This window comes from Staurois parvus, unplaced genomic scaffold (genome assembly GCF_062004578.1).
Source record: "Staurois parvus isolate SC_StPar_1 unplaced genomic scaffold, SC_StPar_1.0 ptg000634l, whole genome shotgun sequence".
In the NCBI taxonomy this organism is placed as follows: Eukaryota; Metazoa; Chordata; class Amphibia; order Anura; family Ranidae; genus Staurois; species Staurois parvus.
This window is the reverse complement of record NW_028318430.1, coordinates 9,312,658-9,338,666: the sequence shown is the minus strand read 5'-3', so window position 1 is coordinate 9,338,666 and position 26,009 is coordinate 9,312,658. Positions and strand designations below refer to the sequence as shown.

The 26,009-nt window shown below is 41.3% G+C and overlaps 1 protein-coding gene across 3 annotated transcripts in view; it reads left to right on the top strand.

The window, feature by feature from the left end:
- The window catches only part of CUL4A (cullin 4A), a 116,011-nt gene extending 90,754 nt beyond the window's left edge, over positions 1-25,257 (top strand). For all 3 annotated transcript variants that reach the window (XM_089693554.1, XM_089693555.1, XM_089693556.1), the window contains exons 18-21: positions 14,146-14,251; positions 16,297-16,469; positions 16,591-16,743; positions 24,079-25,257. In XM_089693554.1, coding sequence (XP_089549680.1) covers positions 14,146-14,251; positions 16,297-16,469; positions 16,591-16,743; positions 24,079-24,174 — 528 coding nt within the window. In that variant the 3' untranslated portion in view covers positions 24,175-25,257. The remainder of the gene's footprint in view (positions 1-14,145; positions 14,252-16,296; positions 16,470-16,590; positions 16,744-24,078) is intronic.
- Positions 25,258-26,009: the final 752 nt, after the last annotated feature.

Below are 26,009 nucleotides of genomic sequence, written 5' to 3'. Positions count from 1 at the left end.
AGCTGGAGACAGCGGGCCCATTGTTAGCAGGACTCTCATGGAGCCCTTCTTACTTCTGTCCCACGACGATTACACCCCACCCCACGATAAGAGCCACCCTGAGGATTACTAAATCCCACTTTAAGACATCTGCTCTCTATCCATACCCGAGTTTCCTAACTCCGATATACTAGGAACTCCAACGTCCCAACCAAGCATGGGAGACCCTCATTTTGCCGTGTTCCTACGACTCTCATTTCTACTCTGAGCTTCATTTCCTTCACTGTGTTCAATTGACCGCGTATCTTTGATCCCTACCAGCGTACCAGCACCAGGTACATTTGTTTGGACAGGAGGTTGCTTCCTCACTCTCCATCTTACTTCTACGCCCTACTGATTGATCAGGGTGACATGCTGGAACTCACCTTTCTACAGCAATGGGATCAAGACCTTCATATTTCCTTTTCACAAGCCCAGAAGGAAAGAATCCTTTGCTTTGCCCACAAGGCCTCCCTAGCAAGTAAATATCAAGAACGAGGCTACAAGCTCCTAACACAGTGGGACAGAACTCCAGAAAAACTACACCACTTGTTTCACCAGGTTCCAAGAGACCTGTTTGTGCTGTCAGAAGTCCAAAGGAACCCTTCTTCATATCTTCTGGGAATGCCCAAAATTAAACTACTTCTGGTATGAAGTTGAGAAGACGATTAGGACCCTAACAGGAGTATTCCTCAACAAGAGGCCAGCTGCATACCTTTTGAATGATACTTCATTATCCATCAAGAAATGTAAAAATTCCTTATTCAGACATTTGCTCACAGCTAAGGCCTGTATTCTGGCATTATGGAAAAGTAAGAGCTCCTCTCAACGATGACTCATTGGCAGAAATCCAGGAATTGGAAAATCTTACCATTATCCTGAAGGAACAGGAGGACAAGTATTGGAAGGTCTAGACGCCTTACTTTTTTTTTTTTGTAGAAACCAGACTCCGCTTGCCTCTCAATCCTAACCTGTCCTCTAAGCAAATATCTGGGTACCATGTCTTATGAATGGAATTATCTGAGAGGGAGATAGATTATTTAACCCAGTCCCCACCTCATCCCTTCCTTTTCCCACCCCTTCCCCTCTCCCTCCTTTCCCTTCCACCTTCCCACCTTCTACTTTCGCCCCTTTACTCCTTCCCCCCCCCCCACCGCCTTCTAGTTTCTATCTTCTCTTACTATTACTGTTGGTCTGCACCGCACTACTGTCTACGTAGTCTATGCTTTGTGTTATGATACATGCTTTCCTCGTGTCTGCGTATTTTGCATTGCTGGTTGTATTATGCATATCTATCTGTGTCGTTTGAATGGTATTCTGCACAATATTTTCAGTGCTCACGTGAACAAATCCTGCTCTGTATTTTACTGCCGTATTCCTAGACCCATAAATAAAGAATTAATAAACACATTGTGTTGGTGGTAAACTATTGCACTGATAAAAGATTCTTCCATCCAAGTCAGGGTCATGGCATGAGAAATTTCTCTTAGTGTAGCAACATGAAAAGAAAAGCAAGCAGTCGGCAAATTATAAAGCCAGTAGCTAGAGAGGAGATATTGATGCATGCAAAGCATAGTCATTAGAGGTCAGCTGACAGGAACCTGAGGTATGTAGTACATATACAAAGTTGAAAGCCTTATACAATTAGTTTCAATGACCAGAAGAAAGCTGCTGTTGTCCCAGGTTTGAAATCTCAGTATTATTATTATTATTATTATTATTATTATCATTACCGTGCATCGGTCAATTCACTTACACCACTCACCACTGCTCATCACCACACTCACTGCCTTTCAAATATATCCATCCTGTCAGTATGCGTATACTCCTCAACTACCCTACTACCCTTAACTACCCACAGCACTGTCAGTGGAAGTGATGTCATCCGTCTGCAGCTAGGACTCCATAATGTGGGAGTGCATGGCCATGGTGACATCACTGCCTGCTGACATCAACGTGTTTGGCTATAACTGTGAAATTAAGTTTCATCAGTTTCTGTTTTATGTTCTTCAGATGGCTCTGTAAGCACTGTTTAGCCACCTCTGTTGATTTGTTGGTTTTTATGGGCCTGTTGGGCTTTGTTTGCTCTGTTCACCCCTCAGTTGGACTGCTTTTGGACCCAATGTTCCTATATCCTATGTTCTATAATGTCTGATAATGCAATAGAACTTTTGACTTCCGGTAAAATCTTTTTCTTGGAGTATGGACTTGAAGGAGTTATACTAGACTGTCATTACATATTTATTTAGCCAGTGTCCCATCTTCTGAAGGAAGCAGTATAACCCAATGTACCTGAATAAAAATGCCGTAATGTACAAGAAAAGGATTTTGTAGTAATGAAAAAATCCTGGTATCTTTTTAACAGACTTTTAAACTAATCCTGTAACAACATGAAAAAAGAAGATACCTTTGTTGACTTTTTAAAGAGTGCAGTCTCCTCTTTCTAATACTGGATTCATGGTCTAACGAGTTTCTGACCTGGTCCTGTCTTTTCTTCCATGATTGTTTGGCATCAGTCCCACTCCAGGCAGTAAATATGCCATCAGAGTGCCAGCCTTGGAGCCCACACCTTTAAACCTTTCCCAAAGCAGAACAACACTTTATCTGAGCTCCACAAATCAAAAATGTAATTTAATTCTTTTTTTAATATTCAAAGAAAACTCACCCATCTATTCATGTCTTCATTCTTTATTTTGCTAAGAAATCCCTTTGAAAAACTCCCCTAGCTTTTCTAGCTGTGGACATCTTGAGTAAGGGCAGATGATTCATGTAGCATTTATTTCCTGGAGTCCATCTACTCTTAGCTCAGGCACACAGGCAGACAGGTGTGCTGAGATAACCCCTCCTCCCCTCCTAAAGGCTCCTGGGATGTATGACATCATTTGCCTAGGCATGGAAACCAGGAAGTAACTGAACAGATATTAAAAAAAAGTTTAAAACAAGCAAATATTATACACGGTCCTATCTATTTCCTAATCCTAGCAGCATAAGGATTACAATAGTCAATGTTGATTGAAAGACTGAAGCTTCACTTTAAGTGACATTTGGGAGCTGTTTACCTCCTCTGAAAATGTTAGTTCCACTCTCCTGAACAATGCATACATATTATAGTCAGATGTGGTTATTTGCATGCTTGTTTTGGGCTAGTGATCCAAAGTATTTAAGTCAAGATGGTCATGGTGATAGCTAATCAGCTAGCAAGTATAGAATGAGAAGTCAGCAGGGAGTAGCCAGTAAGAAAGATTTCTTTTAACCCTGTTACTGCCAGGAACATAATGTTGCATATCAGAAAGTAATTTACTCTCAGGAAAGGTCTCCTTTAAAGAATGTTACTCCAGTATTTAATTTTTCTGATATGTGCATAAAAACTCCTGCACTACAATCTGTTTTTTTTTAATGTAATACTGCAGCTTGCTCACACTGTCATGTGTTCCCACATCAAAACAATATCCAAGAAAATGTATTCAGCAAGATACACTTTACTTCAAGTCAGACTCAGGCTCTCTGGGTAATTGTCAAGGTCCTACCTTTCCTCAGGGCTTGTGCTGCTCCATGTGCTGGCATCCATCTTAGGTGTCTGCAAAGCATTGTTGGATCCTTTATGCTTTCAGCCCTCTGCGGCTCCTCTTCCAGGAGGTGGCGGCTTATCACATATAAGTCTGCTGTTTGTAGCTGTCCATTGCATTTGTGTCCTGTCTATTGCACAGCAGCAAGCTCCTGTTTAGTTTCTCATTGCTCTCCTGGATACCGACTTGGCTTTGGCAAGACTCCTTCCTGGCTTCTGACCCCAGCTCTGGCGACCATCCTTCCTGGCTTCTGACCCCGGCTCTGGCGACCATGACCCCGGCTCCTTCCTGGCTTCTGACCCCAGCTCTGGCAACCATCCTTCCTGGCTTCTGACCCCGGCTCTGGCGACCATGACCCCGGCTCCTTCCTGGCTTCTGACCCCAGCTCTGGCGACCATCCTTCCTGGCATCTGAGTCCAGCTCTGGCAACCATCCTTCCTGGCTTCTGACCCCGGCTCTGGCGACCATGACCCCGGCTCCTTCCTGGCTTCTGAGCCCAGCTCTGGCGACCATCCTTCCTGGCTTCTGAGCCCGGCTCTGGCGACCATCCTTCCTGGCTTCTGAGCCCGGCTCTGGCGACCATCCTTCCTGGCTTCTGAGCCCGGCTCTGGCGACCATCCTTCCTGGCTTCTGAGCCCGGCTCTGGCGACCATCCTTCCTGGCTTCTGAGCCCGGCTCTGGCGACCATCCTTCCTGGCTTCTGAGCCCGGCTCTGGCGACCATCCTTCCTGGCTTCTGAGCCCGGCTCTGGCGACCATCCTTCCTGGCTTCTGAGCCCGGCTCTGGCGACCATCCTTCCTGGCTTCTTGGCTTCTGAGCCCGGCTCTGGCGACCATCCTTCCTGGCTTCTTGGCTTCTGAGCCCGGCTCTGGCGACCATCCTTCCTGGCTTCTTGGCTTCTGAGCCCGGCTCTGGCGACCATCCTTCCTGGCTTCTGACCCCGGCTCTGGCGACCATCCTTCCTGGCTACTGTTCTACCAAATCATCCGCTGTTGCTGTTGGACTTGCATAGACTCTGTCTTGTTTTTGTATAATAAACCTACCTTTAATTGCACCTCCTTGTGTGTCTGGCTCCTCGCTCCCTGACAGTAATATCCCATAGGACATATACAGTTGTGTTCAAAATAATAGCAGTGTGTTGAAAAAAGTGAATAAAGCTCAAAATCCTTCTAATAGCTTTTATTTCCATACACACAAATGCATTGGGAACACTACACATTCTATTCCAAATCAAAACATGAAGAAAAATATATCAAATTTGTGTTGTTCCTCTAAAAAAATTGAAGAAAAGTGAATATTAGACTGTTCAAAAAAATAGCAGTGTTTGTATTCTTCTTTACAAACTCAAACATTCACTGTATAAACTGAAAAATGTTTGAAGATTTTGCTTTCCTTTGAATCACTTAATTAATATTTAGTTGTATAAGCACTGTTTCTGAGAACTGCTGTACATCGGTGTTGCATGGAGTCAACCAACTTCTGGCACCTGTGAACAGGTATTCCAGCCCAGGATGATTGGACTACATTCCACAGTTCTTCTCTATTTCTTGGTTTTGCCTCAGAAACTGCATTTTTGATGTCACCCCACAAATTTTCTATTGGATTAAGATCCAGGGATTGGGCTGGCCACTCCATAACGTCAATCTTGTTGGTCTGGAACCAAGATGTTGCACGTTTACTAATGTGTTTGGGGTCGTTGTCTTGTTGGAACACCCATTTCAAGGGCATTTCCTCTTCAGCATAAGGCAGCATGACCTCTTCAAGTATTCTGATGTATTCAAACTGATCCATGATCCCTGGTATGCAATAAATAGGCCCAACACCGTAGTATGAGAAACATCCCCATATCATGATGCTTGCGCAACCATGCTTCACTGTCTTCACAGTGTACTGTGGCTTGAATTCAGTGTTTGGGGGTCGTCTGACAAACTGTCTCCGGCCACTAGACCCAAAAAGAACAATCTTACTTTCATCAGTCCACAAAATGTTGCGCCATTTCTCTTTAGGCCAGTCAATGTGCTCTTTGGCAAATTGTAACCTCTTCAGCACATGTCTTTTTTTCAACAGTGGGACTGCTTGCAGATAGCTTGGCTTCACATAGGCGTCTTCTAATTGTAACAGTACTCACAGGTAACTTTAGACCTTCTTTGATCTTCCTGGAGCTGATTGTTGGCTGAGTCCTTGCCATTTTGGCTATTCTTCTATCCATTCGAATGGTAATTTTTCGCTTTCTTGCACGTCTTTCAGGTTTTGGTTGCCATTTTAAAGCATTTGCAATCATTTTAGCTGAGCAGCCTATCATTTTCTGCACTTCTTTATATGTTTTCCCCTCTCCAATCAACTATTTAATCAAGGTACGCCGTTCTTCTGAACAATATCTGGAACGACCTATTTTCCTCAGAATTTCAGAGAGAAATGCACTGTAACCAGCATGTACAACATTTGCTGCCTTCCTTCCTTAAATAAGGGCAATAATTGCCACCTGTTTTTCAAAGAATGAATGACCTCACTAATAGAACTCCACACTGCTATTATTTTGAACATGCCCCTTTCAATTAGTGATTCAATTACACAGAATCAGCAGCATGCATGTCATGACTGTTGGGTCTGTTGGATTTCTATTACTCTACTATACCTGCTAGTAAATTATTTGCCATGTAGAAATATCATTTCTAGCAAAAACAGTGATTGATCACGTTAGTGATGTCTGACTGCTATTATTTTGAACACAACTGTAAATCAGTCTCAGCCTTCCTCTTTAAGGGGAGGAATCACCGGTACATTGCTCCACTCTCTTCCAGCTCACATTTTTCAGTGTACGAAGTCCAACTGCACAGTGGTATAAAATCTCATATACTATATGTCCCCTTTAAAGAAGGATAGCAGTTAGCTCTGGTTTCCTCTGTGTCCAGTCACTTCCTGGTAGTGTGATGACGTTACTTGGCTCCACCCTACGCAGTACAAGACCCCTGAGGTAGTCATGTGATGTTAACATGTAGAGTGGAGTCAAGTGACATCATCATGCTACCAGAAAGTGACCAGACACAGAGGAAACCAGAGCTAATTGCTATCCTTCTTTAAAGGGGACATGCATGAGATTTTAGACTGCAGTGCACCAGATTTGGTGCACTGATAACTGTGAGTATTTTTAATGGTTTTAATAAAGTTGACATGTTATTATGGAAAGTGCTATGAAAGAATTGGGTTTGTTTGAGCTTGAGGAGAGTGGAGCAACTTACTGGTGATTAATCCCCTAAAAAGGGAAGGCTGAGACTGATTTATATGTCATATGGAATATTATATGTTGAGCCTGACTTGAAGTGAAGGGAAAGTGTACCCTGACACACAACCATTAAAAGTGGAGAGGCTATATTTGACCTGTATGCTATATGGATCTAAAACCTGTGGTGAGGAGTTAGAGGACACTGAGTGGTGATCATGTGCAGGTGCACAAAAGGAAAGGTTTGCAGTGTGTCTTGGAGGTGTGTTTGGGGTCGTTATCATGTTGGAATACTGCCCTGCGGCTCATTCTCCAAAGGGAGGGGATCATGATCTGCTTCAGTATGTTACAGTACATGTTGGCATTCATGGTTCCCTCAATGAACTGTAGCTCCCCAGTGCCGGCAGCACTCATGTAGCCCCAGACCATGACAGTCCCACCACCATGCTTGACTGTAGGCAAGACACACTTGTCTTTGTACTCCTCACCTGGTTGCCGCCCCACACGCTTGACACCATCTGAACCAAATAAGTGTATCTTGGTCTCATCAGACCACAGGACATGGTTCCAGTAATCCATGTCCTTAGTCTGCTTGTCTTCAGCAAACTGTTTGCAGGCTTTCTTTTGCATCATCTTTAGAAGAGGCTTCCTTCTGGGACGACAGCCATGCAGACCAATTTGATGCAGTGTGCGGCGTATGGTCTGAGCACTAACATGCTGACTAACCCCCACCCCTTCAACCTCTGCAGCAATGCTGGCAGCACTCATACGTCTATTTCCCAAAGACAACCTCTGGATATGACGCTGAGCACTTACCCTAGACCGTCTTTATGTAGAGCAACAATTCTTTTTTTCAGATCCTCGGAGAGTTCTTTGTCATGAGGTGCCATGTTGAACTTCCAGTGACCAGTAAGAGAGTGAGAGCGATAACACCAAATTTAACACACCTGCTCCCCATTCACACCTGAGACCTTGTAACATTAAGGAGTCACATGACACCAGGGAGGGAAGATGGCTAATTGGGCCCAATTTGGACATTGTCACTTAGGGGTGTACTCACTTTTGTTGCCAGCAGTTTAGACATTAATGGCTGTGTGTGGAGTTATTTTGAGGGGACAGCAAATTTACACTGTTATACAAGCTGTACACTCACTACTTTACATTGTAGCAAAGTGTCATTTCTTCAGTGTTGTACCATGAAAAGATAGAATAAAATATTTACAAAAATGTGAGGGGTGTACTCACTTCTGTGAGATACTGTTTATGTAAATATTTGGTTTGCACTTGCATATACGTATTTGATTAATAGCATGAATATAGTTTATTTTTTATGATTTCTATTAAAGTGTTACTAAACCCATAATAGTAAAATCAGTATGTATATGCAGTAAAGCATGCTTGATATACTCACTGTGGAACATACGGGGTTAATCCTCTGCATTGTGGGAAAATGCTGTTTGATCCTGACTTCTCTGATCTTCCCCTTCTTCCAGTGTCTCCCTCTTATCTCCTAATAAGACATACGTGTGGAGACACTCTGTGCATGCTCAGTTTGGTGTGTATTGCTAGAGAGGTTTTTGTTTTTTTTCTTGGGAGAGTGCATGTGATCAGCACAGGGCCAATCAGCACTGTCCCAGACAGAGGTCAGGGGTTCTACATCCTCCTAGAGCAGAAAGAAAACTCCCCCTACAAGCTTTAACCAGTGTTCAGCTGGACACTGATAGAAGTCACAAGACTGCTCTAACTGCTGATGAGAAAATGTATTTAGCAGTTAATATTTACTAAAACAATTGCATTTTCCAGGATGCTAGAAAACAATTAAGCACTGAGGTGAAATTTATTATCATTATTATTATTTTTTGTAGTGCTTCACTTTATCATATTGGATCCTGATAGGTATATGTTGTGCCCTGTGCTTTGCCCTCTTTGTAATTCTTCCTTTATGTGAAATACCTGGTGATCCTGCAAATCCCTCTGCTTTCTTTAAATTGACCATGATAGGCATGAAAACACACCCTTTCCAACATGGTCAGCTCAGCCTCCCTGTCCTCCAGTGGTCAACCTTGTGTTGACACACCCCTTCCCCACCCTGCACAGCCATTCATTGGGAAAATCAGTATAGTTTTGTTTCTCTATCCTCACCTCCCCAAGTCCCTTATGCAGCTGAGAACAGACATCATGTGATCAATTCTAAAAAAGGAAAAAGGTATGTATAATGTTTTTTATATCTATGCACAAATGTTTTGCCTTTCATTTCTAAGTTAAACTGAATTAGTTGTTTTACAAGGTGAGTATTCACATATGCTTTACGTAACTGCTGATAGTGCATGAAACAGCTGCCTATATGTCAGGAACTGCTGATCATTTGACATGCAGTATTCAGTGAAGGTAAGACAAGCAGTTTTATGTCAGTTTAGCAGTTGTTATACCTTCTGTCGCTGATCTCAAGGTTCAATCTGTCACTAAGGAACCTATGCAATTTCCTTGAATTATAAGCTGCTGGCTAAAAAAATTAGGTGCATGATGTTAAGGCACATTTGGCAGTTTTTAATAGTTGAAGACACCTAGTTCCTGCCAACTTCTCAAGTCTTTCACAATACGCCCTGTCATGTGATACTTAATTCTATCTACATCTTGTTACCCAAACCACTTAACCACAGCTTAATGATACAGAATTGCTCAAACAAGTTTGTCAAGCTGTCATGGCTAAAAATAAATGTGTGTAACATCTTGAAGCTCACAGACACTTAGTTTGCTGAATTCGTTTTAACTCCATATATATTTTTTACTTATTTTTGCTTCGATAGAATGTCAATATCTGTGACTAGGAATAAAAGCGTTGTAGTGTAAATATTTGCAAGAACACCAATGATCCTCGAGTTAAGTCCAAACAATTTTTTTATTGAAGCATGATCACATCACAAGCAAAAGAATGCAATGTTTCGGAGCCGCGCAGGACCCCTTCATCAGGCATGTGATGGCATGTTTTAGAACTTACTCCAGGATTGTGTGCGATGGGAATATGGATTGTTAATTAGGAATAAAAGCCGACATACCTTAAGAGCTGTAAAAGTATGACCAAAGCTTTTTTAGCCATATTTCATTTGTGGGTTACAGAAGTGCACTTATTTTTGCCATCCTGTAACTGAGAATCAGCTGCTGACAGCTGACAACACAGAGCCACTCCAGACTCTGGAAGGATCCAGACCATATTGCTGAGATCCACGCAGCTGCCTATTTGACAACTTTCTCTGCATTGGCTCAGCATGTAGCTGAGAGCCATAGTCAACTGTGCCTGCCCCCTCTCCAGTTTGGAATTCTAGTAAACACAGGCAGGGCAGAGCGGAGAACGGTGACTGACAGTCACTGCTCTCTGAGAAGACTGAGAGCTGAGTGATCAGCAGCCATCTGATTGCTCCATTCTCTATCTTAGAGCCTGTGTGGGGCAGTTGCAGCATCACACCAATGCTGCAGCATGGAGGTGAGTATGTAGGTTTGTTTATTTATTAAAGGAGAAGTATGGCCAAAGATAGTTTGGCTATACTTCTCCTATGGATCAAAAGGGTGCACTTCTGCTTTTGGTGTGGCAGTGGATAGCTGCCTTTAGTCTGAGTTATTATCAGTGTTATATTTATGTTTTGTTATTTAAGTGCCATTGAGAGCCCCTGCGTGGGCGATCTTTTGCCCTGTTGATGTTAGAGCACTGATTTCTTTAATTTTCTACTTCTTTTATGTGCAATTAATAGCCCCTGCGTTGGCGTGATTTGTTGCTCCTGTGTTAATTGTTATTAATTAATAAAAACATTGAAATACAAAAGGGTGCACTTCATTCTGCACTCCTGTGACCCATTTTCAGCCTACAGTGGGCTAAAGCCCGCTGACATCACTCAGCTAGTCCAGTCTCTGGAAAGATCCCATCTTCAGGATCCACCCAGATGCTTGGATGGGCAGCTGGCTCAGCCTCAGCATGCTGTTGACAGCATGAGCCAGCCACTCACAACCCAGCACTTTGTTGAGCGTTGGAGGGGCAGTGCAGAGAGTCGGTTACTGACAGTGGTATGGCCAAAGCTCTTATGGTCATACTTCTTGTGAGGGTTTCAGGAGTGCACTTCATTCTGCACTCCTGGGATCCAGATTCAGCTGACAGTGTGCTAAAGCCTGCTGTTGGGTGACATCACAAAGCAGGTCCAGGTAACACAAGGATCCCAACAAATGCTGTCCGGATCCTCCAAGATGCTTTACTGGCATCTGGTTCAGCTTCTCAGTGTGCCACTGTGAGCCTGAGCCAGCCGCTCCCACCCTCTTCACAGCACAGCATGTGATCGCTAAGTTCTCAGTGTTCGAGCTGGCAGGGGACAGTTGCAGCATCAGATCGATGCTGAATCCACATAGGTGAATATGAATGTTTGTTTTGGTTTTTTTTTAACCCTGCACTTCTCTTTAAAGCAGTTGTAAACCTTATTTTTTTTCCTAAAATAAAAAAGAGGTTATACTTACCTGCTCTGTGCAATGGTTTTCGCTTTCCACTCCTCCTCTTCTCCAAGTGCCCCCATAGCAAGTCAGCTGCTGTGGGGGCAGTCGTGCTCCCGAGCCATGTTGTATGAGTCCATAGACACACACTGCATGACTTGGCCCCGTCCCTCCACTCTGTCGTCATAGGATTTGATTGACAGCAGCGGGAGCCAATGTCTCCGGTTGTCATCAGAGCCTCCTGTAAATACAGGAAGAGGGAAGAAGAGCTGCTGCAGAGGGGCACAGTGCTGGATCGAGAGAAGACTCGGGTAAGTGTTTGAGAGGGCTGGGGAGAGCTGCTACTGAAGGTTTTTTTTACCCTAATGCAGGGAATGCATTAAGGTGAAACATCTCTTGCCTTTAGAACCACTTTAACTAAAAAGCTTTTTAACAGTGTCTAATGTACAGACATTGCTGTTTGTCAGGCCGCTGTTGTCCACCTACAGTTTAAATGTTTCTCTTAAAATATTCTGGTGTGTCACAAATCTGAATCTGCTGACCTTCACAAGAAATTGAATCATTCTGACTTTAAACATCTATTGCCAAACATTTTTATTCATGTAATGGTAATTAAGCAGAAATTTGTGCCAGCTGGATAATTTGGGAACTTTGTAACTTACAATTTGCAGATAAATATAGAGGTTATTCTTTCACACCAGTGTGCTGTGATAATTGTTTTTTTTCCTCTGTAATAACCTTTGGTCCTGCTTTGCCTGCTACATGAAGCATAGGAATTTTCCCTTTCTTGCACGTGTCAGCTGGTATAGTCATTGCAGTTAGCTTAAACCATATGCCATCAGTTTAGAAAATTGTGCTTGTTTGTATATGTGCCATCAATAGACTAAATTGTAAGAATACAGTCACTTGTATATATCAAATCTATACATCACAAAGTGTGAAATGTGAAAATATGCTTTTCAGTACACTTTAAAAATCCATTTCTTTCCATATGTACACACTATAAAACTCATGTTTTCAAATTTCTCTTTCTTCTTATGCATTGGCCAAGATATGTTCTGATTTTCTTTAGCACACAACTGACTTGGAAGGAGCCTTACAACATATAGCATGAGTCATCTTCAAATTGAATTTTTCTTATTTGCTTTTCTCCTTTTTGAAAAGAAGTTTTACTCCTCCAATGACAGCAGATATTGTTAGACTTCCGAGTGTTAAACTAGTTCTGAGACAGTGAAGCTCAACCCATTTAGCTTCACTGCAAATAAAGTCACTTTCCAAAAGTTAGCATGCACTGTGGACTGGGTTTTTTGAAAACTGTTTCTGCTATGAGGACCAAAAGTATGAATAGTTGTAACAGAATCCCTGTGTGGGAATTCTAATTTGCATTGTGTTTCCAAAGAATAAAAGCATGCACAGTGTAATTTATGATGTGACAAAATGTTTGGACCCTTCCTGATTTTTTTTCTTTTCTATTGCAAATGTTTTTAAACTGCATCATTTATAGGTCTAACCTACAGTCCAATATTAGACAAAATGAAATAGCACATTTTTAACTGTCATAGAAAATTAACAAACTATCTGGTATTATGTGAAAGAATATTTTAACTAGACTTCATATGTTAACTGCATCAGGTTATTAGATTATATAAACTGCATTACAAAGCAGAGGTCCATTGCATGAGTGATAATGTAAAAATCCAAATCCTACAGTGATATGCACCTTTCTATTTTAAAAGAGAATTTTAGCCATACCTTACACTTTCACTTAATAACATCAGCATTGTATTAGTAATACAAATAGTTATTTTTGACAATCCGCTATAAGCTTACCTGAAAAATCTCCTTTTATGCTGTAAGTTCTGCCTATCTGCTGACCATCTCTTTCCACAACTTCCTGGACTCCCTGCATGCTTCACAACTTCTGCTTTGCCCATTCCTTGAGTTTACTTTCCATTTCTAAAGACTACATGTCCCATGGTACCTTGCTGCCTGCACACTAGGATCCCTGTTCTGTGTGACACAGCAGCACCTACTCACAGGGCATAGTGATTATGTGTCACAAAATTCAAGGGAGTAACTGTGTGGGATTCTTCACAAAGTATGTTTTACATGCCTCAAGATCATTCAGATTAATAAAGGTTGACATGAAATAATTGAAATTCATTGTGGAAACCTTAGATGCGCTTTTACTGTTGAGTAGTTTAGAGGGAAATTTGATTAAAGTGTTACTAAACCCACAACAGTAAAATCAGTCTATTTATGCAGTAAAGCATGCTTGTTATACTCACTATGGAACCTAAGGGGTTAATCCTCTGCACTGTGTAAAAAGGCTGTTTGATCCTGTCTTCTATGATCTTCTCTTCCTTTTACTATCCCCAATGCATCTGCTGATAGTGTAGAGGCCTAGGAGGCACTATGCACATGCTCAGTTTGGTGGGGGGTGCATGTGATCAGCACAGAGCCAATCAGCACTGTCCGGCCAGGGGGTCATGCAGCCTCATAGGACAGTCAGAGGAGAATGAAAACTTTCTACAAGCTTTAACCAGTGCTTGGTCAGATCCTGATAGAAGTCACAAGACTGCTGTAACTGCTGATGAGAAAATGTATTTAACAGTTTATATTTACTAAAATAATTGCATTTCCATGTTCTGTGTACTGTGGGAGACCAGATATAGTTAATGCAGGGTCCTGGGTTTAGTAACAATTTAAGGCTGTTGGTAAAGCAGAACATCCCTCTGAAATAAACATCTGTTATGTGATCCTGGCTTTTTAGGGCCATATATTGTTAGAAGAGACAGATTGTGGTTGTAAACATTCCAATCCGATATTTAATTTGTGTTTTCTAATGTCTTTTTTATGTGTTTTCTATAGGAAAAGAAAGAACTCCAGGTGTCTTTGTTTCAAACACTGGTGCTGCTTATGTTCAATGAGGGAGATGAATTCAGTTTTGAAGAAATTAAAATGGCTACAGGAATAGGTGAGATTACTTTATCTTTTTAAGAACATGGCCATATTAGCAATGCAGTCACATTATTTCTCCTAAAAATACTAACAAAAATACTTTTTATTATGAAGTTCCAAAAAAAGAAAATAAATGTTGAAAGGGGTCCCTAACACATACAAGTTAGTCAGCAAAAAAAAAAAAAACTAACTAACCTGTTATACTGCTCAGCTTAAAGTGGTTGTAAGGGCTCAAGGTTTTCTACCTTCATGCATTCTCCATGCTTGAAGGTAAAAAAAAACCTTCTGTGTGCAGCATCACCCCCAGCCCCCCTAATACTCCCCTAAGCCCTCTTTTGATCCAGCGATGTGCACTGAAGTCTCCGCTATCCCGGGACTCTCTCTTATCAATAGCTGAGACAGAATCGGGAGCCATTGGCTCCCACTGCTGTCAATCACAGCCAGTGAGAAGAGAGGGGGGGCAGGGCCGAGTTGTGTGTGAATGGACACACGGAGCAGCAGGTGCCCCCCATAGCAAGTTGCTTGCTGTGGGGGCACCCGACAGGAGGGAAGGGCCAGGGGAGCCTACGGAGGAACTGAAAAGAAGAGGATCCAGACTGCTCTGTGCAAAACCACTAACACAATAGGTAATTATGGACATGTTTGTTATTAAAAAAAATAAAAATAAAAAAATAAGCCTTTAGAATCACTTCAAATAAAAAAAAAAGTAAACTATTTACTGTATGTGCAGATGGTACTGTTGTTTGAACATCAGTATTCCTGGCCAGCATTTCTTGCATTTATTTTGCTTGTATGTGTACACAAGTAAATTTAATTCTACCTCCCAGAATGCAATTCTGACCTCTTCAAATTAACAAGTTAACACATGTACACATATATTTGCACGTACTGTAATTGGGTGCATAAATGCAAACCTGTGTAAAAAAGACCTAAGCAGCAACAGATTACTGTATGTGGTTTTTTTTTTTTTTTTTTTCTGACTCCTCAGTATGCAGCGCATGTTTACACACGTGTGTACAGGCACGTTAGAAACAAGGGGCTGCATTTTGATCAATAAAGAAAAAGAAATTGCCTGTATGCCTAGAAATGCTGAATTTTTAGGCAGCAGTGTGCAAGAGGTCTCAGTTGCATACATATGTTACTATATATTGAAGCCACCCTGTGGTGTCAACGGACCTCTGATAAGTTCGATGCCTAATGCTAAACTATCTGAGTTTCCCAACTATATGACATATGTGTAAAGCAATGCACAGAGACCAGGCCCACATGGAAGCTCTATCCTCCTTAAAGGTGCAATATAAACTATATGGCCAAATGTTTGTGGAATAGATAGATTGTAGCATGCTGATCATAAATTATAGATGAGAATGCAAGAAAGTTCAATTTGTGGCTTTTTTGGAAAATACTAAGTGGAAATGGCCTGCTAATATTTTAATTGTGCGCTTCATACAGACGAGGGCAAACCAAGATGGACTCTGCATTCACTGACAGGTGACAAAGCTCGGGTATTAAATAAAACACCAAAGAGTTGAGATGTGGAACATAAAGTTTAACAAAGATTAAAGTGGTTGTAAAGCTAGAAGTTTTTTTTTACCTAATGCATTAAGGTAAAAATACCTTCTGTGGTCTGCTTTCCCCCAGCCTCACCTTTATACTTGCCTGAGCCTGACCTCGATCCAGCGATGTGCACGAGAGCAACAGCCCTCTCAACTCTCTCTGTCTTCATTGGCTCAGAGACAGTAGCGGAAGCCATTGGCTGTTGTTGCTGTCAATCACAGCCAATGAGGAGAAGCAGTGGGTGGGCTGAGCTGAGTTCTGTGTGTCAATTGACACACAGAGTGTGGCTTGGAAGTGAACATGAACAAGTGCCCATAGCAGGTGGCTTGCTATGGGGGGCACTCCGCATAGGGGAGGAGCCAGGAGCACTGGCAAGGAAACAAAAGAAGAGGAAGATAGGGGCTGCTCTGTGCTCTAGTAAGTATACCATGTTTGTTGTTTAACAAAAAAAAAAAAATCATAGATTTTCAGTCATTTAATATTTTCATTGTATTCTCTTTACAGAGGATAGTGAGCTCAGAAGAACTCTGCAGTCACTGGCATGTGGGAAAGCCAGGGTACTAAATAAATTACCAAAGGGTAAAGATATTGAGAATGGAGACAAGTTTATCTTTAAAACAGACTTTAAGCACAAGTTATATCGGATTAAAATTAACCAGATCCAAATGAAGGAAACGGTGAGCATTATTGTGTGCTATCACTTCTTTGTGTGTATTTTGGCTCATTTAGAGTAAGAAATATTAATAGAATACATTTATGTAACAGTGAATGTAACATGAGGAGGTATTTGTTTCCTAGGTGGAAGAACAGGTTAATACGACAGAGAGGGTTTTCCAGGACAGACAGTACCAGATCGATGCAGCTATTGTACGCATTATGAAGATGAGGAAAACTCTTTCACACAATCTTCTTGTGTCTGAGATTTTTAATCAACTAAAATTCCCTGTAAAGGTAAATGTGGCTTTGTCTATTTTTTCAGTGCGTATCTTTTCACATTGAGGAGTGCTATGAATTGCTAATGCCGCCAGTGTTTACTTTCTTTTTCTCTGTACTTCCTGGAGGCAGCTTCTGTACTGCAAGCTGCTCCAAAATAATGAGATATTACCACTTCATTTCATAATGATTCACTAGCCCTACTTAACTGCTTCGGTGTAAAAGTGTTAAAGGGTCGTTAAACATAAATAGTTATTTTTATAAACTGATTTATGAAAAGTTGTTTTTTTTTAAAGCTCAGAGTTTTGATGTGCCTCCTATGACTTAATTTGTGAAAGGGCAGTCATCAGTCTCCAGCTGAAGATTCTTTCAGTGCTGCCATCGGTAGAAAGCATCTACAAAGAAGCTCTGCATCACATTCAGCTCCCTTAGGGTGTTGTGCAGAGTCAAGCGTGGGAGAAACTGCAGTTAAGGCCTCATGCACAATGGACTTTTTTTGTTGTGCTTTTTTTTTTTTTTTTTTTTCAATAATAGCTTTATTAACCTCCCTAGATGGTATTCCCGAGTGTAGCTCGGGGTAAAGTTTCAGCATCACAAGCGGTAACCCCGAGCTACACTTGGGAATACACTGCAGCGTTGCTCCGGGATCCCTCGATCACCTACCTTGTCCTGCGCTACCGCAATGTCCCCCCTGCAGTGTCCCCTAAAAGTCCTCCGGCCGATTACGGCATCCGTCTTCCGGGTTCCGTTCCCTGCGACGTCAGGACGTACGTGGACGGAACTGGCAGGAAATTTAAAAAAAGTGACATTCACTAAATTCACTAAAATCACATATTAAACCATTACTGTATCAAACCATTTCACATACATTTTGTCCCTAGTGCTTTGTCCTGTGCCCTGCCCGCAGTTTTACTGTTCTTTCTGCCTTGAAACTGAGAAAAGTCCATGGTGTCCAAAAAGCGTCCCTTTAGGTCAAAAACAGTTTTGGATAAGCTAGAGAACAGCGATAGTAAATTAGAACTACTTGCAGAATTGAGTGATAATGATTCGTGGGGAAATTCGTCATCAGACACTGAAAACGATTTTGCGACTTTGCTCAGTGATGTGCGAACTTGGCGCTCTATTTCAAATTTCAGTGTTTTTGGTTTGATTATATTATTGAATTAAATGTATTACTATTATATTATTATTTTTTATGATTATTTATTAAATTATAATTTATGATTCGTGTTTCAAATTTTAACATACCCGGGATGCTTACTAGGCTCTTGTTCGGACAGATTTCAGTGAGTTATTCCTAAAAATTACAGGCCTACAATAAAAAAACTACATATTTCCATGCAAAAAAAAGTACCGCTTTGAGCATAGAAATACTGACATAATCAGACTGCTAGGGAGGTTAAAGAGAATTTTAATAATTCATACAGATAGGGAAAACGGATACTGTCAGCATAATGGCATAGCATACAAAAGTCAAACAAAATCACTACTAAGGAGTTATTCCAGAACAATACCGCAAACCCAAAATTTTAAAAATGTATAGAACCCTGTGACGGACCCCGACTGGATGATTCCGTCAGAGAACTGGACCAAGTTATTATAGCTGGGCATCACACCCAAGACTATGTGACACAAGCTTAGGTGCAAGACTGGAACTACTTTATTGAACAGAAATACAGTTTTTTATACACTTCAAAAATAAGGGCAGTCCCCACATGAACAAAAAACAAATATTACACATTGAGATAAACATCCCACACTGATTAGGTAAGAGCTTGATCACATTATCCTAAACAGTGCAAACAGTAAACCGTACAACTAACGGCTAACAGTGATCTAATTAACTGTAAGCTAATCCACAGCCAGGCATCCAGACAAGCTAGGAAGCCCACCCCAGACAGCATGGCACCTCCAACCCTGAATGCACAAAGTACATTACACATGCTGTCTTTCAGGTGTTTGCTTTCACTTGTATAATCTGTATGGTCTGTAACAAACCCCAAAGCCTGGATATTGACAGTCAAAAACATTTTACCCAATAAAAAACATTATAACTGGATAAGACCGCCTATGTGTGTCAGAGTAAGGAGCGTAGAAATACAAAAAAAGAGGAGAAACCTACTAAGGGTCCTGTTCCCCATGGGAAAATTAACAAGGCCTAGGCCAAAAAGATAAAAAAAAAAAAAAACCAGGAAAGACGATTGGGAAATTAGAATGGAAGAAAAAGATGAAGAAGGGAGCTAAAAAGAAAATTAAAAAAAGTGTTGGATGACAAGATGGGGAATAGGGGGTTGGAGGCAAGGAGGGGATGGGGGGAAAGGGAAGGAATCTACTGCTTCTGGACTTTCTGGCAGTGGGTTTTTTTCTGCTTCTAATTGCCTGTGTGTGTATGGACACATAGGCTAACATTCAGGGGTGTTTAGAGGCAGAAAAAAATGCCCCTAGGAGCAGAATCAAAAACATTCAATGTACATGAGGCCTAAACCAGGCAGCACTGGCTTGATTACATCAGCATTGCCTTGATCCTGATTGACAAATGTATGTTGATCGGACCGGCATAGATAACAGGCAGGGGGTGACAGGTCGTCTCAGCAGGAAGTAGTAGGTCTACTACTGTCTGAAGGCAGCTTTTAAAGAACACTTGTTACAAAATGGAAGCGCATCTCTAACAAAGGAAAAAGGTTTTTTTTTTTTCCAGCATTTAGTAGGATTTTGATTTCTGTTTGAAGATGAATTTTAATGGTTTGAGGAAGGTATAACTGAATATTCTTAGAATGAGTGGGCTTGAGTAGGGATCAATATTTTTAACACCGCTGACTTCACAGGTGCCTTGTAGGAGGATGGCCAACTTTTTTTTCCTGGCTGTTTTTAGCTGACATGGCAGTTAAAAGCAAAAAAACCCCCAAAAAACTGTAAAGCTTTACAATAAGGTTACATATTGCATATATGTGGTTTTGAGCATTTGGAAAATTGACATACGTACTCTTAGTTCTTTAATGCAGCCTTTTTCAACCAGGGTGCCCAGACACTCTGGGGTGCCTTGAGGTCTCTTTTGGGGTGCCTTAGCAAAATGCATAAAAAACAACCAATCACATCATCAGTTGATAAGGAGGGCGTTGATCATCTGCCTCCCCTTCCCCTCTTCACCAGCACTGGAGTCACATTACCTGAGTGATGGAGAAAAACTTTGATACACTTTTTCACACTGGTACTGACTAGTATATTTGATTTGGAAGACTAAATCACCTCTAACATTGGGTGTCCTATGTGTGTGTCCTATTAGAATAGTTTTTTTACATTTTAGAATGGGGTACCTCGAGACTTTCCACATTTTTAGAGGGTGCCTTGAAATTGTCCATCATTTTAAAGGGTGCCTTGACTGAAAAAAAGGTTGAGAAACACTGCTTTTAATGTAATGTATCTTTTGTAACATTTTTGTTTTAGGTATATAGCATTTTTATTATGGTAGGAAATTTGTGTGCGTTTTTTTGCACATTTTTGGAGCAGTGTGCCTTACAGAAGTGTCATCTGGACATGATTGTGTGTTTTTGGCTGCATAGATTTCTATTATGGGAGTGCCTGGTATAACTTGTGTTTGCACATTTTTTTCAGGCTCTCCAATTGAGGTCTGTGGTGCGACAAATGCCCAAATATGCCTGAAAAAGAAGCTCCTGTATTTTTTGAGCAACAGGTTCCTGAGCACTCAAGTGTGGCACCATTGAAAACAATTGGATTTTTAATGTTGAGCATTTTGTAGCTCAGAACCTAAAACCTGTCTGGTGCAAGACATATGTTATCATTACAAAACAAAAATTGAGTCTGTGCAATTCTATACAGATTGTTCTGTTTCTAACTTTTTTTGCACCTTCTGATTACTGGACATAATTTCAGCTCCCAGTGGCAAGCTTTTTTTTTTTTTTTTTTTTTTTTTTTTAAACGGACATTATGTAGATGAATAAAGCGGTTTCATTTCACTTACATGTAGTTGCCAATAATAGGCTGTGAGTGTTGTGCTATGTGTTGAGCAACAGCCAGACTCTTGCTTCTTCTCACTAATGTCTTGCAAAGTTGTTCTTTTTTCCCCCAACAGGAAGTAACTGCTTATCTACTGCATGTCACTGCTGTGTGAACATTTATAAGCTGCCTATGCGCTCATAGGGGAGATTACCTAAAACTGGAGAGTACAACATCTGGTGCAGCTCTGCATAGAAATCAATAAGCTTTCGGGTGGTTTCTGTCCAAGCTTAACTGAATAAGCAAGTCAGAAGCTGATTGGCTACCATGCACTCTGCACCAGATTTTTCACTCTCCAGTTTTAGTAAATCAACCCCATAGTGTTTAGAAGAAAGGGAACAGCTAAATCTTAAAATGTATGTAAAACCAGAAACTTTCTGTTCTAGCTAAGGATAGAGTGGGGATGTATTAGAATTTCTGTCAGGTTTTACCATTATCCGGAGCTCTATTGAAGGGATTACTTCCTGTTTTACTGACAGTGGTTTCACCAAACAGAAGGGAAAATATGCAACAGGGACACATAAATAAAGCTCTGACCAGGGTTCTAGCTTTCCTGTTCTCTATATATGAAAAGCGTTTTTGTTTCTGTCTGTTTTTCTCATTGACTATTACTCTATCTGTGTCTTGGATGGACAAATACTTTAAAGTCAATGTAGAGTAAAAATATATATATTTTAAATAATAAGCACAGAGCACCCCCCCCCCATTTCTTCTCAGTTCCCCCATCAGCACTCCTGGCTCCTCCTTTCCTCAGTGTGCCACCATAGGCAGCCGCTTCATATTGTGGCACACCTGCGCCTATAAACACAGGCAGTGTGGCTTGGCCCCGCCCCCTCCGCTCCTTAATCACAGGATTTGACTGACAGCAGAGGAAGCCAATAGCTCCCACTGTTTCAGCAAAGCCTGTGAGAGCCGCTATACATGGGCAAACCACTGGATCGATTAAGGATGTATAAGGGGGGGGGGGGGTGAGAGAGTGGTATGGTTGCCTAAACATTTTTTTACCTTAATGCAGAGATTGCATTACGGTTAAAATGTTTAAGCTTTAGACCCACTTTAATTCTTTCAGACACTGAGATATGAGAGAATACAGTCCATACTTTTACATGCCAATTGCTACCTAAACCTGGAGATTCTTAACTGATAGCTGCACAAAACTGAAAGTTGATTGACTGATATGGTTTACCCTTCACCTTGCACATCAGCAGAGCAATCTGCTTTGATTTACTGGATATTCAGGTTAGTGTTGCATGAAATGATTTTCTGTCTCCTGTCTCTAACTTGCAGTTACACGTGCCATTGGTGGAAAATCATTGGATACCAGTTCAACCATTTTAATGCATATATACACTATATTGCCAAACGTATTGAGACTTCCCTCTAGATCATTGGGTTCAGGTATTCCAATCAACTCCATGGCCACAGGTGTATAAAAGCAAGCACCTAGGCATGCAAACTGCTTCTACAAACATTCCTGAAAGAATAGGTTGCTCTCAGGAGCTCAGTGAATTCAAGCATTGCCACCTGTGCAATGGGTCCATCCATGAAATTTCCTTGCTACTAAATATTCCACAGTCAACTGTTAGTGGTATTATAACAAAGTGGAAGCAACTGGGAACAACAGCAACTCAGCCACGAAGTGGTAGGCCACGTAAAATGACATGCGTAGAAGTCACCAACTGTCTGCAGAGTTAATATCTAAAGACCTCCAAACTTCATGTGGCCAACAGTGTGTAGAGAGCTTCTTGGAATGGGTTTCCATGGCTGAACAGCTTCATGCAAGCCTTACATCACCAAGTGCAATGGAAAGCGGCAGATGCAGGGGTGTAAAGCACACCACCACTGGACTCTGGAGCACTGGAGACGTGTTCTCTGGAATGACGAATCACACTTCTCTGTCTGGCAATCCGATGGATGTGTTTGGTTTTAGCAGTTGCCAGGGGAATGGTACTTGCCTGACCGCATTGTGCCAAGTGTAAAGTTTGGTGGAGGGGGATTATGATGTGGGGTTGTTTTTCAGGGGTTGGGCTTGGTCCCCTAGTTGCAGTGAAGGGAACTCTTAAGGCATCGGCATACTAAAACATTTTGGACAATTTCATGCTTCCAACTTTGTGGGAACAGTTTGGGGATGGCCCCTTCCTGTTCCAACATAACTGCACACAAGTGCACATAGCAAGGTCCATAAAGACATGGATGGGCGATCCTATGGTTTGGGGTTGAGGAACTTGACTGGGACTGCACAGAGTCCTGACCTCAACCCAATAGAACATCTTTGTGATGAATTAAAGCGGAGACTGCGAGCCAGGCCTTTTCGTCCAACATCAGTGCCTGATGTCACAAATGCACTTCTGGAAGAATGGTCAAACATTCCCATAGACACACTCCTAAACCTAGAAAAGTTGAAGCTGTTATAGCTGCAAAGGGTGGGCCAACTCAATACTGAACACTACAGACTAAGACTGGGATGCCATTACAGTTCATGTGCGTGTAAAGTGAAGTGTTCTAATACTTTTGGCAATATAGTGTATGGTCAAAATGTGAAACCAAATCTTTATTTCCACATTGTATTTCAGTTCTTTCTAGCCTACTCCTATTAATCTGAATGATCTTCAAGTTTGTACATTTTTTTTAAAATCCCCACACATTTAGGGCTGGTTCACACCAGATTGAAGTGCCAGAAACCCATGTTCCGTGCATGTTTCCCACACTGCATTCAGAACGCACTGCAGTTGTGATCTGCAGCACGTGTCAATAATAGGTTAATGACACCTGAAACACAGGTCTCAAAGGTAGCGTGTTTGCTGTGCAGGGGCAGACTGACAACTCATGGGGCCCCCGGGCAATAGGGGATCATGTCCTTGCCCAAACTCAAAAAAGTCTATGAAAAAGGTACCAGGGGCATCTCATGGGGCCCCCCTACTGACCCCGGGCCCTCGGGCAATGCCCGAGTTTCCAAATGGTCAGTCCGCCCCTGCTGCTGTGTCACAGAAATTACAGAGCCTGACTTCTGAACTACAGAGGTGCTGAGAGGAAGAGTTTTAGGAGGTGGGTCAGAACAGGAATCACAGATTGTAGGAAGCATGGTAGCATGGGATGTGTAGTCCTTAAAATGTGAAAGTTAACAGCGGAGGAGAAGCTGCAAAGCATGCAGGAAGGCCAGGAAATTGTGGAAAGAGATGGCCAGCAGACAGGTAGCACTCATAACATGAAATATTTTTTTTAAGTAAGCTTATATTGGATTGTCAAAAAAGAATTGTTTGTTTTGTTATTACAATGCTGATGTAAATGAAAGCATATGCTCTGATCATCCTCATTTAATTCTGAATGGTTTTCTTCCAGCCTGGAGACTTAAAGAAAAGGATTGAGTCCCTAATAGACAGAGACTACATGGAAAGGGACAAGCAAGACTCCAAGACGTACCATTACCTTGCATAAGGAGCATGCCGAGGGCTTTTATAGTGCAATAAATAGATACATAATCAGCATTCATCTACTGTATTGTTTAATGTTAAAGCAGTTGTTTTGAGATCTCCTCATTATTAAGCCTTAGTAATGTCAATTTAGTGTTTTTGGTTGTTTTGAATCTTTAAAGAATGTTTTACCAGGTAATTTGACATACATGTTAACATTGTTTCTTTCTGTTTCTCTCATCTGCAGTGACATGTATCACTTTTAATTTCTTTGATTCTTGCATTGTTTTGGCTTATACTGTACATAACCACTGCATCAGTTGATAGGCCCTTAATGCTGCAATGTTTATTACTAGCTGAAAGAATGCAGGTTAACCTATCCTACAGTATATCACTACTTGGTATATACCAGCTACTACCGTCTCTCCTATAACCTCTCTGCTTAGCTGCCTGCTGTATTGCAGAATACAAGAGAACCGCAGACCATGTGTTATGACACAGTTCATTTTTGAAGGAAGCATTTTACTTGATGCCAATTATTATACTCTGTGGCATGTAGAAAAAGCTTCCATTTGCCAATTAGATTCTAAAATCCAGCCTCCTTTTTTTTTTTTTTCTTTTTTTTTCTTTTTTTTTTTAAGTCACATAAAGATGACAGAAGCAGAATCTCCATGCTGGTACAGGGGATGCATTGCCATTTCTAATGTCACAACACTGCAAATGTATTCCTAGTTGAGTTTATGAACACAGCAGTGTTTGTTAGGCTATGTTCTCTGTGGTTGATTAATTAAGGTCACTCCTGCTTTCTGCACTAGAGCATTCAACAAGTCTCTTACACTCTTCATACAAGTCTCTTTACACTGCACATTACACGTAGTGAACATTATTGCTGCCTTGAGGTTAATTGACCTTAATTAATCACCACTAACAGTGCACTTTGTCAGATTGTTAAATGGAAAGCTTTCTAAAAAATAAGTTATTGCGGATATTTTCTGAAAAGCTTTCAATATGCAATTTGTTAGGGCAAAAGATGTTTCAATGAGGGCATTTGTACAATGTAAAAAAAAATGAGTATTTGCATTTCCTAATAAAAGCTATTTAAAGCATACATTGCTTTATATTATAATTTATAAAGAAATTGGGTTCCTTGAAGTGGTTGTAAACCTTTACATATACCCAGTGAAGTGACTAGCCTCAGGTGATACACACCAGATGAAACAAATCCTCGTAGATAAGTTGTACATGTTTATCTGCAGTCTTCTCGTCTCTACAGCCCTTCAAAGTCCAGATATTATAAAGCTTGTCTGAGACTTCAGAAAAAAAGTGGGCAGAGAGCTGAAATTACACACTGCAGAGATCAGTTAGAAGAGCTCTGAGAGCTCATTGGAGGGAAGGGACACACCCCCTTTCACACAGTTCACAGAATCTGAGCTGAGGCTGTCAAACTGCTGGAGCTCCCTCACCTGTCACCAATTTTCTCTTGGTGTCAAGAAAACTTGCCAGAATTGATTCATGCTGATAGCAGAGGAACAAGGCAGCAGACTGAAATGACACTTGGTACTCTTAAATGAGAAAATTACAAACCTATAGAGGGATATGCACTGCTCATATTTCATGTCTGAGGTTTTCAACCACTTTAAAGTAGAACTGTAGGCAAAACTTCTTTTTCATGTTGGATAGAGTACGGGAGGGTTAAAATCCCTGTCAATTTATTTTTTGCCATCTGCGTCCCTTTGGGGAAATTTACCTTCACTTCCTGTCCCATAGCCAAAACAGGAGGTGAGAATATCTTGCAAATTTAAGGTAATTCTTTGGGGACCCCACTGAAAAACTTCCCCTCTATTACTTTTCTGGGGACAA